The sequence below is a fragment of the Melopsittacus undulatus genome, chromosome 1, assembly GCF_012275295.1.
Source record: "Melopsittacus undulatus isolate bMelUnd1 chromosome 1, bMelUnd1.mat.Z, whole genome shotgun sequence".
Lineage (NCBI taxonomy): Eukaryota > Metazoa > Chordata > Aves > Psittaciformes > Psittaculidae > Melopsittacus > Melopsittacus undulatus.
In genome coordinates, this window is record NC_047527.1 from 20,774,783 (window position 1) to 20,792,001 (window position 17,219).

General features: G+C 42.9%; 1 protein-coding gene across 19 annotated transcripts in view; it reads right to left on the reverse strand.

The window, feature by feature from the left end:
* Positions 1–13,114, reverse strand: part of RIMS2 (regulating synaptic membrane exocytosis 2) — a 443,898-nt gene extending 430,784 nt beyond the window's left edge. For all 19 annotated transcript variants that reach the window (XM_034066365.1, XM_034065853.1, XM_034066047.1 and 16 more), the window contains exon 1: positions 12,945–13,114. In XM_034066365.1, coding sequence (XP_033922256.1) covers positions 12,945–13,114 — 170 coding nt within the window. The remainder of the gene's footprint in view (positions 1–12,944) is intronic.
* Positions 13,115–17,219: the final 4,105 nt, after the last annotated feature.

The following is a 17,219-nucleotide window of genomic DNA, read 5'->3' on the forward strand; positions in this document are numbered from 1 at the left end:
GAGTATATCACTAAATAATTTCAATAATAACAATATAGAAAAAACATACAACAGAGCCTTTATTTATTCAATGACTGAACTAATAAATTTTACTAGTAAACTCTCAGGAAATCCTTCCTTATTAAAAGAGTACACATAATTTGTGAAGAATATTTTATATTCTTTATATGCACAACGGGTAAAAACTAGCTAAATAAAAAAACCCTCCAACTTAATGAATCTCTTACTTATAAATAACTGATCTTACTGAGTTAAGAAATAGTTACTTATGTCTGAGAAGTTAAGTTGGGCACAAGTGTCAGTGTGTTCATGGCCTAATTCTACAACTATTATCACTCTTGTTTATGCAGAACAAATATTACAATTCGTAGCAATAGTTAAAAATCTAACTAAATACTTATTTTGTCTTTCTCCAAATAAAAGCTTCTTTTATACATGAGAATATCTGTGTTATAAATACTTTTCAAATACATAACTCAGAACAAATTTTAGACAAGAACACTTGGTAAATTCTGCGGAAGACGTTCTCATAAACACTCAAAGTAGCTACAAATACTTATCTTCCAACCATGCCTAAAGAAATTCAAAATATATAAATGTACATCAGTGCTCAAACATACTTCATTAAATTTCATTCATCTTTGGCCACCTGCATGTTCAGATATCAAGCAGACGGAAGAATTCAACACTTTCAAGCATTAAATACTTTCTCTGTACTCTATCCTGAAAATACCTTTTCTTGGCTCAGTGCCTTCACAGCATCCTCTGTAGCACTTTTTCAGATGAACCATAAACCGGGTTGGAAACAACATATTTGGATTTTCTGATACATACTTTTAAATGTGGAAGATACAATTTTGAAAAAGAAATATAAATACTATGTAAAAATACAATTTTTTTTAATCATATTGAGGTTTAGCTTAACTTTACAACATGCTAACTTCTGAATTTCCCTAGCATTTTTTGTAAAGTTCAGAGAATAATTAAAATTACTGCTTCACTTTAAATGTCTTCTGATGTGACATATATTATCATGGAAGTAACATCAGCACTTGAAAAGTATTTTCCATTCATTTAAATTTAGCTTCTCAAATCTACCACTTACACATAAATCAGACTATCTGCAAAGCATCCACAGGCATAATTCTGCAACCAAGCCAATAAATTGTTAAAAATCAGAACAAAAGGTTCATTCTATTAATAAATTAAAATTAAAATTAATTTCTTATTTTTAAATAGTTCATACTGCTTACTGTGATATGTCATATCTGTAATGTGACAAGTAGTTTGAAAAAAGGAAGACTTTCCCAAAACATTTTAACTTTAGTACAAAACACGTGTTCAAGAAAAGTATAATCCTCAGCCTCCTAAATGTGACAGTAATGCTACTTTTCTAGCTGTTAGATAATACATTGTTCAGCTGTCACTTACTGTGCAGCAGTTGATTACACAGAATAAAATAAATCATAGTGACTACAAGTCACTAACCAAATTAATGGAAGAATGCTGGATCAAAACCCATGTTCTCAAACTGTCTTGGGACCTAATTCAGCAAAAATATATTTGATATGTATACCACACAACATCTGCAGATACCTGTTCATACAGGCTTTAAAGCAAGAAAGTGCTGAATTCAGAACTCACAGTAATTCAGTAATGTTTTTTCAATAGACTACTATCAAAAGAGACATATCAACTTATAAATGCACAATAGCTAAATAAATATTGTTTAAGCAATCACTAATTGGCAGAAAAAAATTCAAAGCATATAAGGTATTCAAAGCATATACTGAAAGGTCTCTAACTTCCGCTGATAAGTAAAAGAGAGTGAGTAAGTAATAGAAAGAAATTACCAACTTAAACTGAGTTAATAAAGTTTTCTTAGGCTCTGAAAGTTACACTGATTTAAGGTTACAAAACAAAAATCCTACGTTTGTAACTTCTCATCTAGCAATTGACTAGCTTCAGCTGTGAGATTCTATCTGGCTTAAAATATCTATTAATCATTCTTCTCAGTGAATGGCATGTGAAAATTTTCTTTGCAATGTACTCTTGTTGACAGGTATGCTTAATTCCACATGCTGGGAAGATCTTATTTTTCAAGGTCATCTTTTAGATCTCATTCTTTGAAGGCTTTTTGAATGAAGTCTAAAAGGTTTGTACAGCCTGGCAGAAGAAATCCAGGAGGTTCCTCGACTGTGTGGAAGACAACTTCCTTTTGCAAGCAGAGGAGCCGACAAGGAGAGATGCCGTGCTTGACCTCGTGCTCACCAACAGGGAAGGGCTGGTTGGAAATGTGAAGCTCCAGGGCAGCCTTGGTTGTAACAATCACGAGACGGTCACGTTTAAGATCCTCAGGACAGTGAGAAGAGCATGCAGCGAGCTCACTGCCCTGAACTTCAAGAGAGCAGACGCTGGCCTCTTTGCCAATGACACTGAGCTGTGTGGTTCAGTTGATATGCTGGAGGGAAGGAATGCCATCCAGAGGGACCTTGACACGCTTGTGAGGTGGGCTGATGCCAACCTCATGACGTTTAACCATGATAAGTGCAAGGTCCTACACCTGGGTCGAAGCAATCCCAGGTACAGCTACAGGTTGGGCAGAGAAGAGATTTAGAGCAGCCCTGTGGAGAAAGGCTTGGGGGTGTTGGTTGATGAGAAAATGAACATGAGCCGGCTTCAGTGTGTGCTCATAGCCCAGAAGGTCAACCGTATCCTGGGCTGCATCAAAAGGATCAGGACCAGCAGGTCAAAGGAGGTGATCCTACCCCTCTACTCTGCTCTCATGAGACCTCACTTGGCGTTATTGTGTACAGTTGTCCTTGTTGCACTGGTGTCCTCAACATAAAAAGGACACAGAACTGTTAGAACAAGTCCAGAGGAGGGCCATGAGGATGATCAGGGGACTGGAGCACCTCCTGTATGAAGACAGGCTGAGAAAGTTGAGGCTGTTCGGCCTGGAGAAGGCTGCATGGAGACCTCATAGCAGCCTTCCAGTACCTGAAGAGGGGCTACAGGGGTGCTGGGGAGGGACTATTCATTAGGGACTGTAGTGATAGGACAAGGGATAACAAGTTCAAACTTAAACAGGAGAAGTTTAGATTGGATATAAGGAAGAAGTTCTATACTGTAAGGGTGGCAAGGCACTGGAATGGGTTGCCCAGGGAACTTATGAATGCTCCATTCCTGGCAGTGTTCAAGGCCAGGTTGGATGAAGCCTTGGGTAACATGGTTTAGCGGGAGGTGCCCCTGCCCATGTCAGCAGGGTTGGAACTAGATGATCTTAAGGTCCTTTCTAACCCTAACTATTCTATGATTCTAAATGTCTAATTTAAGATGAGGTGGATTACACCTTGAAAGCACCTCTTTATTTCCATTTGCTTTAAATTTAAAGAGTTCAGATGCAAGATGTCTTACACTGTAAATATTCACACCTGGTCAGAAGAATCCCAGGGATACTCTGGGCTTAATCCTTAACCCAAGCTCTAAATGTTGCAACACAGGAATGAAAATGATACCAAAACTGAGGCAATTATTTTCATTAATGAAGCAGCTCTTTATGTGCTGAACCTAAAGAAGTCCGATTTTGTGAGGACTCACAATTGCTTTATTTTGATGTTTATGGCTGGTTCTCCCCTGGAAGGACTCCTTAGTATGTAATAAGGTGTGAGTAGACTTTTCCATGGTCAGGAACATGAACAACCCCTTTCCACTACTCATCTACTTCATTAGTTAATTAAGTATCTTTGGGTCCTCAGCTTTTATGTCAAATTTGACTGCAAGTCATCCAACAACTTCCACCAACTGATTAAATATATCAGAGGATGCAACTGTTTCCCTTACAGTACTAGAGCACTTATGCCTTTCCAGGGAGGTGTAAGATCTGTGTGGTAGACCCTTCACAGCTTGAGGAAACTTGAACACAGCTCTCTTCCCTAGTGGACAAGCTATGGACAAAACTGGAATAAAACTATTCTGCATTCTACCAGTGAAGTTGTGCAACTGTGCAGTCAAGAATGTGAATGTATGGACAAGCAAGAGAATATCTAAATAGCTCTGATTAGGAGACTCTCTAGAGGCAAATCCTCATTCTTGCTCCAAGGGCTGTTTGTGCATTTTATTTGAGCGCACTAATGCAAAATTCATAAGAGGCATCTGATACAGACAGAATACAACTCAACAGGGATGAAGACAAACACTGTGCATAGCTGAGGTAATCAACTTCAAAATACAAAATGAGGAATGATTGATTCAGAAGGAGTTCTGCAGAAAAGCATGTTGAAGGTACAGCAGATCACAAGCTGACCATGTCCAAGTCCATAATTCTGTATCACCACAAAAAGCCAGAGCACACATAACACTGACTGGACAAGGAAAGTGTTCAGTGCAAGACGTGGTGTTATCTTGTGCTCTCCCCGTACGCTTTGGTTTGGAATACCATGTCTAGTTTTGGACCTTGTATTTAAAAAAAAAAATAAAAAAAAAAAAAGACTAGTTAGAAAGTATATAAAGAACAGCAACAAGAATGGTCACAAGTCAAGAAATACAACCTGCTGAGTCTACAGAAAGGAGATAAGGAGAATTTACAGGATGAGAAATTATTGCATTTGTGAAAGATTTGAAAGGTTGCTGCAAACAGAAAAGTAACAGACTGTTCTGCATTTCCACTGCAGAGTAAGTAGCAAATGGCCAGAAAGAGATTTAGGTTTAACATTAGGGGAAAAAAAAAATCTAATGGTGAGGGTAATAACTCCGAGTACCTAAGACAAATTACTTGCAGAATTCAAGGTTCCTGGTTAGGTCAGTAGTAGGATTCACTGTTACACCTTTCAGTAGTAAATTATCATTTGAAAAAACTATAGAAGTTTCATACTGGACACAAGAGTTTTGCCATAAGATCTGTTTGGCCCACCCCTCACGTTCCCCTATGTAGGCAGCAGAGCACTTGCAGAACACATTAGCTTGAATCCTGTGTGACGTCTGTTATGAGCCCTTGCCTTGGCCATGAAATCTATTTATTTCACTAGCTAGGTGAGCCCTCACAGTTGGGAATCACTAGATTAGACAAACAAGTGTCAGGAATTGCTATCTTATAGCTGGTCATACCTTGAGGCAAAGGATGAATTGGAAGATCCCAACCAGCCCTATTTCCTATTACTCCATGTGTTATCTGGGCTTTAAACAGCTTTAAAAGCATTACTTCTCACTCATTCATTCTGTAAAGAATTTACAAATGCACCGACAGTTGGAGTAACATCACATGTAAAGAGATTTCTTGCAAACATTCTGGAGTGCTCATTTCTGAAAAGTTATGTGAAAGATGGTTGCAAAATATTTTTAAAGAAACTGACTGCTTCTAACTCACAACTTTATTTGAGGGTCAAAATATTTGAGTCCTTTATATGATTAAGATAATACACATTCTAAGACTGCCCTCACAAATACATAGAGCCAAAATGCTACATTACATCATATATCTACCAATGCTACAAGACATGTGATATATTCTATGTACAAATAAAATATAGTATTTACTATAAGAAACCATTCACCTAAAAAAATTAGTGTTGAATAGAGAAATAAGTAATCAGGAAGTATTTAAACAACTTCATATGAGATACAAGAAGAAAAAAATCAACCCTACAGAGACAGTGAAAAGTAACCTTTTATACTTTAAAGATTTTCTTTGTGAATTTTCTAAATAGCAGCACTTGGACCTTTTTGGAAACACAAGTTTAGGTCTCACTAACTCCTGCTAGAACAGGGTATCTCACTACAGTTTTAGTAAAGAGTTTAAAGTTTAAATCAAATATATTCTTTAGGGTCTCACATTAAAACTTTAAAACTCCAAAAGATACATAAAGTCAACTATTACAAGCTTCTCCCCCATCAAAATGCATTAATTTTATTTCAATTTATCAAATGCAGCTAAGATCACTCTGCAAACATGCTTAGGCAGAGAAATGTGATGACAGCTGATATTTTAATTCAAGACTATAAAAGAACTGTCTTCTACCTTCAATGAAAACAGAGAACAGTATAAACTACTTTGAACTCTTACTCCCCAAAAATGATACGTATTAACTTCTGAAATGCACTACTACTCCCCTATACGATCTTGTATTGTTACATTAACTCTTAAAATCTCAGTCCTGACTGATCCCTTTGCAGCTTCAAGACAATACCTTGGAGAAACAACATGAGGAAACAGTCACAACATAATATCACGCAGAATCAGCTTTTCAGCTAAGCACTGATTCTCTAGTTTTATCACCAGAAATTTAACAAAACACAAGATGCTGGAGTTTACAAAAGCACTACCAGATTTTATGTAAACTGCTCTTAATAATAAATTATAATATACCCTCAACAGACAGTTATACTTAAGGATGTAACAGTTCCTCCTATTACACCACGTAGCCCTGCAAAAGAGACAACATCTAAACTCAGAACATTGATAACTGTGGTTTGATTTGAACTTAAGATTTATAATATGAATGCATTTGTGAAAGACAACTGGTTTTGAAAGCCATTTCTAAACAATTTGTATTTAAAGTGTTTCTTCCTCCTCATGAGTCTAAATTAAGAATACTCACTCTTGCCCATTTTTAGAGAGATTAGGTTGTCTGTGATAACTTGCAGCCATTAACCATGGCATGGTAAGACATCTGATTAAGACAGCCCATATGACCTAATCTTAACTTTAAAATCATTGCCCTCCCAAAGCTCATTTCTAAAGTGTAATGTCTGCTGCAGTCAAACAAGTATAGAAAAGATCACAACTCATCACTTCTTGTGTTCTTCTGAGTTTTATCTCCCCAAGTTCCTATCAAAAAAGGATATCAGAGAAGAAGTTGGAGAAAAAGGAGAGACAGCAATACAAAAGCATCCTTCTTGTAAAAGGTAGGCCTACAGGTGCTAGAAACATTCATAACCTTCTGAGTGATTGCAAATGTGGTAAAACGGTAAAACTTTAAGGAAGCCAGCAAAACAGAGGCATGTGAGGGGACATTCAGCTTAAATAAATTCCCAAGACTGTCAAATCTGCCTTACAGATAAAAACTGAACATCCATGTACATGGCTAAATCTGTATTTCACTGGATTACATTTCAAACAACTATATTCATTTTTCTTCTTTATTCCAGAACTCTGAATATGCTGCAAGTATTTTAAACGTTCACTGGCAGGGTAAAAACATTTTATACCAGTTATGTAGTAACCTATCAGTTCTGTGTATTTTTGCACTTGCAATGTATCTCCTAATTAAGCTGTTATTTCAATGGAAAAATCAATTATTTGACATTCTCGGTTATTTAAACATTGCTCAGCTCACAGATATGTGCAGACAAAATCCAGAGTGGACCATTCAGTCCTCTAACCTCATCACCAGACACCACTGCATTTCACCCTTTCACCGCTTTCTAGGATACAGTCTCAGCACCTTAAATTATGATCTGTAGATCTTGTCTTTCAGATGTAAAATTAAAGTGCAAAAAGAGATTTATTAAACAAAATTTCAGAAAGCACATACTGACTAGTGTTAAATACCTATTTTTTGAGTTCTTTGTTAACTAAATCCTGTATCAGCTTTTCTTTTTTTCAGCCCCATATGATGTCAGGCCTTTGCACATGCAACCCATTCTGCTTGTACTTCTTGAATGTGGGAACATCAGCACTATTGCACTCTTCTGAAATTTTACTCAACATAAACATCAGCAAGCTCAGTAATTAGTGTAACTGCCAGTCTGTATAATCTCCAGATACATTCTGCTTAGTCACTAAGAGGAAGTACTCCTGCTAGTATTTGTAGACAGTGCCCAAAAGTATGCTTGATGCTTTAGAGAACAGTTATAAACAGTGGGTCTTCTTGAAGAACAAATGGTACAAATGCAACATCCTGACAAGTATTACCTACAATATAAGATGTATAAGCATGTGGTAAGAGAGAAGGGCAAGGAAAAATGACCATTTTGAGAAAGGTCCAAAAAGCAGTACAAATTGTTAAAAAAAAGAAAGAGGAAATTATAACATTAGAGGGAGCAGAGAATGAGGTCCAAGGCAAAAGGGTATGAAAGAGGGCAGGGCATGAAACGGGACAGCTATCTTCCTCAACTATGTATTTTTGTATAACTTCCACTATCACTTATTTTACACTGCGTTATTATTTTTGAAGTCACCTTGACCATATTTTATTTTATAATACACAGAAACAAGAGCAAAATGATGAGTGGTATAGCAATGGAGTGTTTTGATCAGCACTTCAATTTCAGACAAAACACAGTGTAAAGTTATGGAAGCATAACTTAAACAACTAACTGCTTGAAGTACTAGTTTATCATCAAGCCAAACGCAAATCTTTTTGCATTACCCTATACACTTTCAAAATCCCCATATACGTTATCTCTATTTTCAAAAAACAAAATCCAGTAATCACCACCTACATCCTTTTCATCCCTTCAGCCCTGAAATCCAAATCTTAAACATACAGTGCTTTTAAAGCAGCATAAATCAGTTGATTATTTATAAAGTAGGATAATTGTTTATAAAGCACTACAATAGCTTTGCAAGTCAGATATTTACACTACTGTGACTCACAGCCATCAATCTATCACTTTCTCTCCCTGAGGCCCAGAATCCTGCCCCACATCCCACCCACCCACAGTGCCACATGGAGCCCACACAGTCTAGCTTCTTTGAGGTCTGCTTGTCAGAGATTTTGTTTCAGTCAGTGTAGCTACCCAATTTTTACCATGGCTGTACAATCACCAACGCAGCAACTAAGCACAGGCAAGCCCGCCATCAGTCAAGCCTTCCTAAAGCTTACTCTGGACTTGAAAGCAGTGGCTAACAGAGAGCCACCATTCTGTAGCTAGCCCACCATGTTTCCATCTGTCTTCTCCCCCTGGATAAAGCAGATGACAATGCCAGCTGATTTTAGGCGGACACAAATACACAGAAATCTTTTATAAGGACCTAAGGACCTCATAGTTAACCTGTGATGCTTTGCAAATTTGTGAAAAGCTGTATGATTTCATAAAGAAATTCCTCTTGGGAAAATTTGTCTTCTATTGGGCCAAACTATCCATACCCAAGAGAAGATGAAATGTCTGTATTTTCAGAGCTCCAGAGCTGACTTTAGAAGGAGAGCATTTTATCTTTAGAATAGCTAGGAAAAGGATCTCAAAACTCATGATTCTATGAATAGAAAAGTGTATATGCATATCACACAGGCTGAAACATAAGTCTTTATAAATAATGTCAGCATCCTAGCATCTTCTAAGAATCTTTTTTCTGTGGGTATCCTCTCAAGCTAGTCCTTTCATACAGAAATAAAGTACAAATTAAAAGCAAAAAAGCACAAGACTGATCCTATAAATCAATCTACACAGAGAAAATGTGCTATGTAAAAATCTGTTAGAAAGATTAAACACATGAAACTAGAGTTAGTAAGAGGAAGGATGTACGTAATTTAAAGGAAAAGCTATCACCAAATGTTTTATGTTATATACAACAGCATAAACCATTCACAAAGATTAAAATATGTAAATATACTTAGAACAGCAAAGGACTTCAGCAAGTGTACAGAAATTAATTCACTCTCTGAGTGTTATCCATTATGCATATTAAATATTGTGCAAAATATACATTCAGTAACCTTGTCAAAAAGGCACCATCTTAGTACATGCCATTCAAAACGAACTTCAAAGGTCCCAAAAATTACAGAAGAGAGACAGTCAAAGCAGCAGAGTTTGCTGCCCAGCCTTCTTTTTAAGGCAGAAGCTCCACCACAGGAACACAGAAGCTCCACCACAGGAATACAGTGCACAACTGTAGCCAGGTGTATTTCACAGACCAAACCAGGCCAAAGGAGAGAGCAAATTTGGAAAGCTTCTGTTTTCCATGCCATCATATTCCAGCAAATCCTGGCAAGAATTCATGCTGACCTTATCACTATTAGTTGCTACAGATTACAACTCAATACCATCTGCATTTCCTTTCCCCATGAAGAGTAAAACAAGCATAAGGAGAAGAAGTTATGTATCTATTTTAAATCCACACATATTTACCCCAGGGAGTGAAAGGAAAAGAATAAATAGTCCACATTACAGATGTGAGTCACACTACTTAATGCACTTTTGGAAGATGCTCAAATACCACAATGATGGGCACACCATAAGAATCTGAAAAGCACAAAACAGAAATAGAATGGAGAAAGGAAGTAGAGCCCAGCAACTAGCCATTCATATTGACACTCAATCATCATAAATTATAAAAAAAAAAAAGAAAGAGGAAAACCATGCTTGCTGCTTTCTACAACATTTGAACAGTTCTTGTGATAACATCTCTAAATGTCAACTCGTTTTCAGCCTCCCTTTTTATCCTCCCATATTTCTCCATGGAATGAAATGACACAATTTTATTGCTTAGTCAGACAAAAATACCTCCCACTTCAAAAGGAGCTTGCCTTCGAGGAGAATTACACTTGAACAAAGACGGCAGGATTTAGCTCTATATTTATCTCTATGCAATAACAGTAGCTCATTCACATAAATATGGGGGTTTTTCTTTCTTCTGCTTTCTCTTCTCTTGACAGAAGGAAAACATCTGTCAAGAGAATTAAATTCAGTAATATCTACCTAAAAATGCAGTGCAAGCTCTGAGATGACTTTGTGGAAGGCTGTGCTTAATAAATCTGTAGATATTTTCAGAAAAAAACATGTACCTGACAGTTCAAGGAGCTACTTCATTTTAAGAAAAATTAAACTGTCGAGTTATTCATACGATATCAGGTCACTTGTCAGCATCCTGTAAAATACTATGGGCCATCTATCCAAATCTCACTGACAACAGCATTTTCCTGAGAAAGCTGTTTTAGGCTATCCATTGTGTTTAAACTTGATGTCACACAATTTCCCTCACGGCTTACACTCATCTTTAGCAAGAAATAATGACAAATGAAATCTCACATGAAGTTTATCTTTAGATTTGTGAAGACCTTTTTTTTGTCCATTCTCTGCTTCCAAGATTCTGAAGACTTCAAATTAAAACAGTTCTAGTTCCTTTTTTAAGTCAGTTTTACCTTGTTATTACTTGAGAACAGCTTATTCTCCACTTGTAAGCTTAACAGTTCAAGCTGATCCTAGTATCATACTGAAATTGTCCTTTATATTGGATCATAAGTAGTACTGTCTGCAACAAAAGCTGCTGGGAGTGGTCTTTAAAACTGCAATGCTATTACTATATATCTAAACTGTAACTTGAATAATTTTCCACTTCCCTCTTTATTAATAATTTTCAGGGGTGCATAAATTTTAGACAAAATTGGTGGGTTTTTTGATGTGCCACACAATTTAGCACTGTAAAGGAGTCTAAAATGTTTCCAAAGTATCACAAAAGCAAACAAATTTTATAGCTGGAGACTGAGAGGCAGTGATAAAACAAGGTATGGCACTTTGTTTCCAGTGCTCACACCACTCTGACATTCTTCAAAACGTTCACCCAATAAAAGACCCTTTTGTAAACAGACATTGAAACAGTTTGAGAAGATCGCCTCACGGTTTAGTAGGTGCCACGCAAACGACAGCTAAAGTTTTTTCTTATGACACTAACACTAATGCCATGAATCTTGGAAACAGACTTCCACAGACAACAGCTAAAGCCCAGAAGCCAGCTTCCAGGTACTGAGTGTGACGGGACAGCTGCAGGTAACAAGACCAAGACACAGTACTAATTTTGGTATAAAAAACAGCTTAGTGCTTCAACTTCACCACACTCATAAATATCATAGCCACGACAGCAGTAGCTTTGCCTATTTTTAAGCCATTAGAAGTCCGCATGATTCCTGTGCTATGGAGAGAGAACAGTTTCCTTGAGTTTACTCGGCTCCCCTCTCCCGGCAGCCGAGGGGAGGGCACGGCCCCCGCCGCGCACCACAGAGGGACCCCCGCACCTTCGGCAGGGCCGGATCGCCCCGAGGCCGGGGCTCATGCCTTCCCCACCCGTGTCCGGCCAGCAACGGACTGAGCTGCAGGAGCCGCGGCACCAAGGACAGCTCACGGTGCTGAGCCGGGCTGCGGACAGCTCCCGGAGCTGGAGCCGGGCCGCGGACAGCTCCCGGTGCTGAGCCGGGCCGCGGACAGCTCCCGGTGCTGAGCCGGGCCGCGGACAGCTCCTGGGGCTGAGCCGGGCCGCGGACAGCTCCCGGTGCTGAGCCGGGCCGCGGACAGCTCCTGGGGCTGAGCCGGGCCGCGGACAGCTCCCGGTGCTGAGCCGGGCGGGCTGCAGGGAGCCCCGCTTCCCCTGACGCCGGGGCTCACGCTTAGAAAGAGCAGCGGGGCGGGGGCGGGCGGCAGACACGTTGTCGGGGGAAGATGGCGGCTGTGGCAAACCCACCCCAGCGAGACGGCCGGCGCCTAGGCCCCGGCGGTGTCTCTCTGCCCCGGGCGGCTGCACTAGCGCCCCGCAGGGCAGGCGCCATCAGCCCGAAGCCCGCCGCGCTCCCGGGATGGGGCCCGATGCCGCCGATCCGCCCCCATCCGGCGGCGCCAACCGCCGCCCCGACCCACCCCCCCTTCCTCCTGATGGCACACGCCGGGTGAGAACGGCACCTGTGCGGCCATGTTGGGCGCCTTGCCCCCGCCAGCGCCGGGGCGGACGGAGTCGGAGCCGCCACGCCGCCGCACGCCCCATGCCGCGCGGCTGAGGCAGGCGGCGAGCCCGGGCCGCGGCGCCCCGCCGACTTCCCGGCCCCGCCGCTGCCCCGCCGTGCCCCACACTCGCCCGGCGCCAAGCAGCTGCCGAGGCACGGGCACCCCTGCCCGCCCCCCAGCTGCCCGGGTCATCTCTCCCACCCCGGCCGAGTAGCCCCCCAAGGCCAGGGAAGAGACCTCCGCGCCCGCGACCACGGGCCGGGAGGACGAGAAAGGGATGCGCCCGCCCTTACTTGAGCACGGATTGCTCCTTCTCCTCTTCCTTCTTCTGGCGGTCCATAACGGCCAGAATGATCTTCCGCTCTTCCTCCGTGAGGTGGCTGAGGTCCGGCATCTCTGGCTGAGGAGCCTGCGGAGGCTGGGGAGCAGCGGGGCCACCCCGGGGCCCGGCGGGAGCCGACATGTTTGAAGGGAGCTCGCCGCCGCTACGGGAAGCGCTGCCCTAACTCCAGCGGGAGCGGCCGCCGCCGGCGCCGGGAGAAGCACATACAAATCAATACCCTGTAATCAACCGGCAGCCTAATGACGGCCCCTCCGGGGAGGGGCGGGGTGGCCAGCAGCCCCGACTTCGCACCCACCCGCCCGGCCACCGGCTCGCCGGGGGCAGCGGGAGGACGGGGACGGAGGGGCTCCGGGGGCGAGCTGGGGGAGCGGGGAGGGAAGAGAGCAGCGCTGGGAGAGGAAGGGCCAGAGGCGGGGTGTGGAGGGAGCGGGTAAAGGGCAGGATTAGCTGCGGGAGCGCTGTGGTTTGGGTGCGAGAGCGATTGTCCTAACTCCGAACACCCAGAGGGGAGGCAGGGGGACGGAGCCAGCTGCGGGGGGTCAGGGGACGGGGGCAGAGGCTGTCGGGATGGGCGAGAGGGAGGCCGGGTGACAGCGGGGCCCCGGCGCCCCGGGGCGCGCAGCGGGGAAAGCCCCAGCGGGCGAGCGCCAGTCCCGGCCGCCGGCCGTGGCTCATAGTTCCTCGCCGCCGTCCATGGAGGGGCCGGCGGAGCACCGCGCCCGCCTCCCGCCGCCGCCGCCTCCCGCCGCTGCTCCTCGGCCGAGCCGCGCCGCTTCCTGCCGCCGCCTCGCTTGGCTGGTGCCCTCTCGGCTGCGGGATGGAGTCCGCCTAACCCATGGCATGTCGGAGCGCCGGAGTCACGGGAGGGGGCTCCGCATCGCCCCGCCGCCTCCCCCACCTCAGCGGGACCGGGGCTCGGCTGCCGCCCCTAGCGGCACCGCGCGGGTTGGGCGGCGGCGGCCCTTATTTATTTATTTACCCCCGCACGAAAAATGGACGCGATAAAAATCACGCGAGGAAGGACAAGGAGGAGCCAAGGCGGAGGCGACGCGCTGGGAGGACCGAGCCCGGCGGCCGCGGGGGGGCAGAGGGCGGGGAGAATCTGCGCGGCCGCTGCTCCCGTGGCCGGGGCTACCCGGGGTCTAGGCGGGAAGGGAGGGGTACCCCCTCGGCTGGGCCTGGCCCCAGGAGCAGCTCAGAGAGAAGGAGCCATCGGGGGCAGCGCCGGCACCTTGGGGAGGAGGCAGGGAAAGGCAAAGAGCCGGAAGGGCAGCGGGTCCGCCGCAGCCCTGTCCCCTCGAAGACCATACGGCGTGGTGTGCACTTCAGGCTGAGAACCAGAGAGCAACGGCAGGGAAGGCGCTGGACAGGTTCCCCCCGGGCTGGGAACAGCACCGGAGTCCGACCGTGCGGGTCAAGCCCAGCAGAACTACTGCTCCACGATCACCTACATAGCGTCCTGCGGACGTGTCCTTAAGCCAACGCAGGTTGTGAAATTTCCCCCCACCTCTGTCTGGACAGGTTCCTCAAACCCAGCAGAACAGGAACGCGACACCAACGAGAGAAGGAAGTTCTCCCACCCTGGAAACCAGGCAGTGGTGGACTAAACCTTTCAAACTTCTTTTGCTACCTTTAAATGCTCCACATGGTCAGTCATTTTGATTGCAAGAAGTACTTTCTGGATGAAGAATCCTACAATGCCCAAAATGCCATCCAGCCCAAATAAACAGGAAATAACCTATTCAAGAACACAAAAGAAACAATTCAATCCAGATCTGTAGGTTTTCAAGCTGTTTACAGGCAGTAAAGTTCTACCTACTGCTCTGTCACATTATGGTACATAACTCCTATTTCTGGGGTTGTTTGGTCTGGAGAAGAGAAGGTTCAGGGGAGACTTTATCGCTCCCTACAGCTACCTGGAAGGAGGTTGCTGTGAGGTGGGTGTCAGTCTCTTCTCTCAAGTAACAAGTGATAGGACAAGAGGAAATGGCCTCAAGCTGCTCCATGAGAGGTTTAGATTGGATATTAGGGAAAACTTCTTCACTAAGAGGGTGCTCAGGTATTGGAACAGGCTGCCCAGGGAAGCAGTGGAATCACCATCCCTGTAAGTGTTAGAAAAACATGTAAATGAGCCCCTCAGTGCCATGGTTTAGTGGTGGTCTTGGCAGTCCTGGGGTAACAGTTGGACTTGATCTTAAAGGTCTTTCCCAACCTACCTCAGTCTATGACTTCACATCAGTATTGGTTTATCATATGAATGCATGTAGCAATAATAAAATGGGTTTGTGAGGTTTAGTTTGGACAGTTTCGACTCTCCACCACAGACCATATGTTCCTGGAGCTGGCACTATTTCTAATGGACTGTAACTTCAAGCCAGGTACAAAGGCCTGAGATAAAAAAAAAGTCATCTTCCTGAAAGTATCCTGGTCGTGATTAGATATAATTCCTCATCACATAAACCCTAGGATATAGCTCTGCTAGCTGAGTAGTTCTGCATGCAATATTGGGCTGAAGACATAGTTTTTTCAGGAAAACAAGTTCTCGAGGAAGAGATCACCAGAAGGACATGATAGGTTAGTTGTGGTAAAGGAGCCTGTTCCATGTATAAGAGAGCATTCGTGATTACACATAAACCATTGTATAGACACTGAGCATACTGTATTTAAGCAGACACCCTTGTAAAATAAACTGTATTATTTTTCATCAAGTCTTGAAAGCATTCTGCTCTTCCAGTCCACATCACCTTCACCTTTCGGATGGGATTCCAGCCAGCTGGCTCTCACCCAGTTCCTTGTTTCTTCCAGGCACTAAATAAATCTGGCATTGAAATCAAAAAGAGGAGGAAATGGAGAACTGTGTGTCATCAGAGTACCAAAGATAGTACAGTGCTTATCAATCTAGAAACATTGAATGGAAGAACTTACTGGACTGATCCCTTCAAGAAACTACATTTTATCTTGGAGAAGTGAGGAAAGACAGAAATCACTGAATTGCTTCTAAGAATAATTAAAAAGAACCAGACTGCTTGAATGCAATCTCTCTACCCTGTCAGTTTTCACCGTTGTTTCATGCCATGTCTCAACCCTGAACATTAACGCTTATTCTGACCATACTTCTCCTTGTAAGACATTTCTACAGTTCTTTGTGCATTGCTTCATTCATCTAGATTTCTTTCTGATGGATATTTACCTCTGAACTTTCTGGATTTACAGTGCCTGCTTCTGTAATCATTTCAACGCTCCTGTGATTTTTCATCCACAAACTGCAAATACCTGCTCTTGGCATGACTGTAGAATTTCAAGAGTTTTCTTTTCTCCTTGGTATTTGCCCTGTTCCCACTAAATCCTGTACCATTAAGCAGGTTACTATAAACAAACAAATCCAGGGGCAGGAACTGTAATCCCCATATATTATCTAGCTATTTGCTTTGAGAAGACAGAGCAGGTTCAAAACAGAAGACATCCCATGACTCACTGAAGAAATGGTTCAACTTGACCTTTCTATGCTTCTACCCTCCTTTCTCCCTACTAGTTCCACTAATCATTCCTCATGTTTTTCTGTGATTAAATCAAAACATAATTTGTTGACATTGCTGTTAGCTTGCACAGAACTGTCTCATACTGTTACTGTTATTTACATTACTGACGTGACTTACTAATGAAACTATATTCAGAGCACAGACTTCTCTACCTACACCAGAGTAATGCTGTCAACACTAATCCACAGTCAACCAACAAGACAAATAATTACCATGTAGTATGATCATTTATAAAACTTATTTTTAAGGAGCATTCATTTGTAATTCCCTCTGTAATGAAATGTCTATAAATTCTGACCTTCACATTCATGTGTCTCGGGTACCTGCCCTTCCTGTTCATCTCAGCTCTTGATCTGAACTCACTGTCATACTCTGAAAAAAACAGATTCTCATCCCTGTTTTACATTCTTCTGTTGGAATTGTTCTTCCACTGTCTAATCCACAACTGAAAATTCATTCCAGTTGTATATCAAAAGTATGTGTTATATGACTTTTGGTGGCTTCTCTAAGTCATTTAAATACACTGACATGAGCATGGTTATTAATACAATTTTCCTGACACCTGTTTCTTTTTTTCTGTTCCTTTCCAGTTCTGTTAGACAAGAGAAGTTCCCAAGGAAACAGTGGTTTTATACCTGGTTTTATATATGGCCACAAAATGTTTTTCACTAAGGGTCTCATTGTAC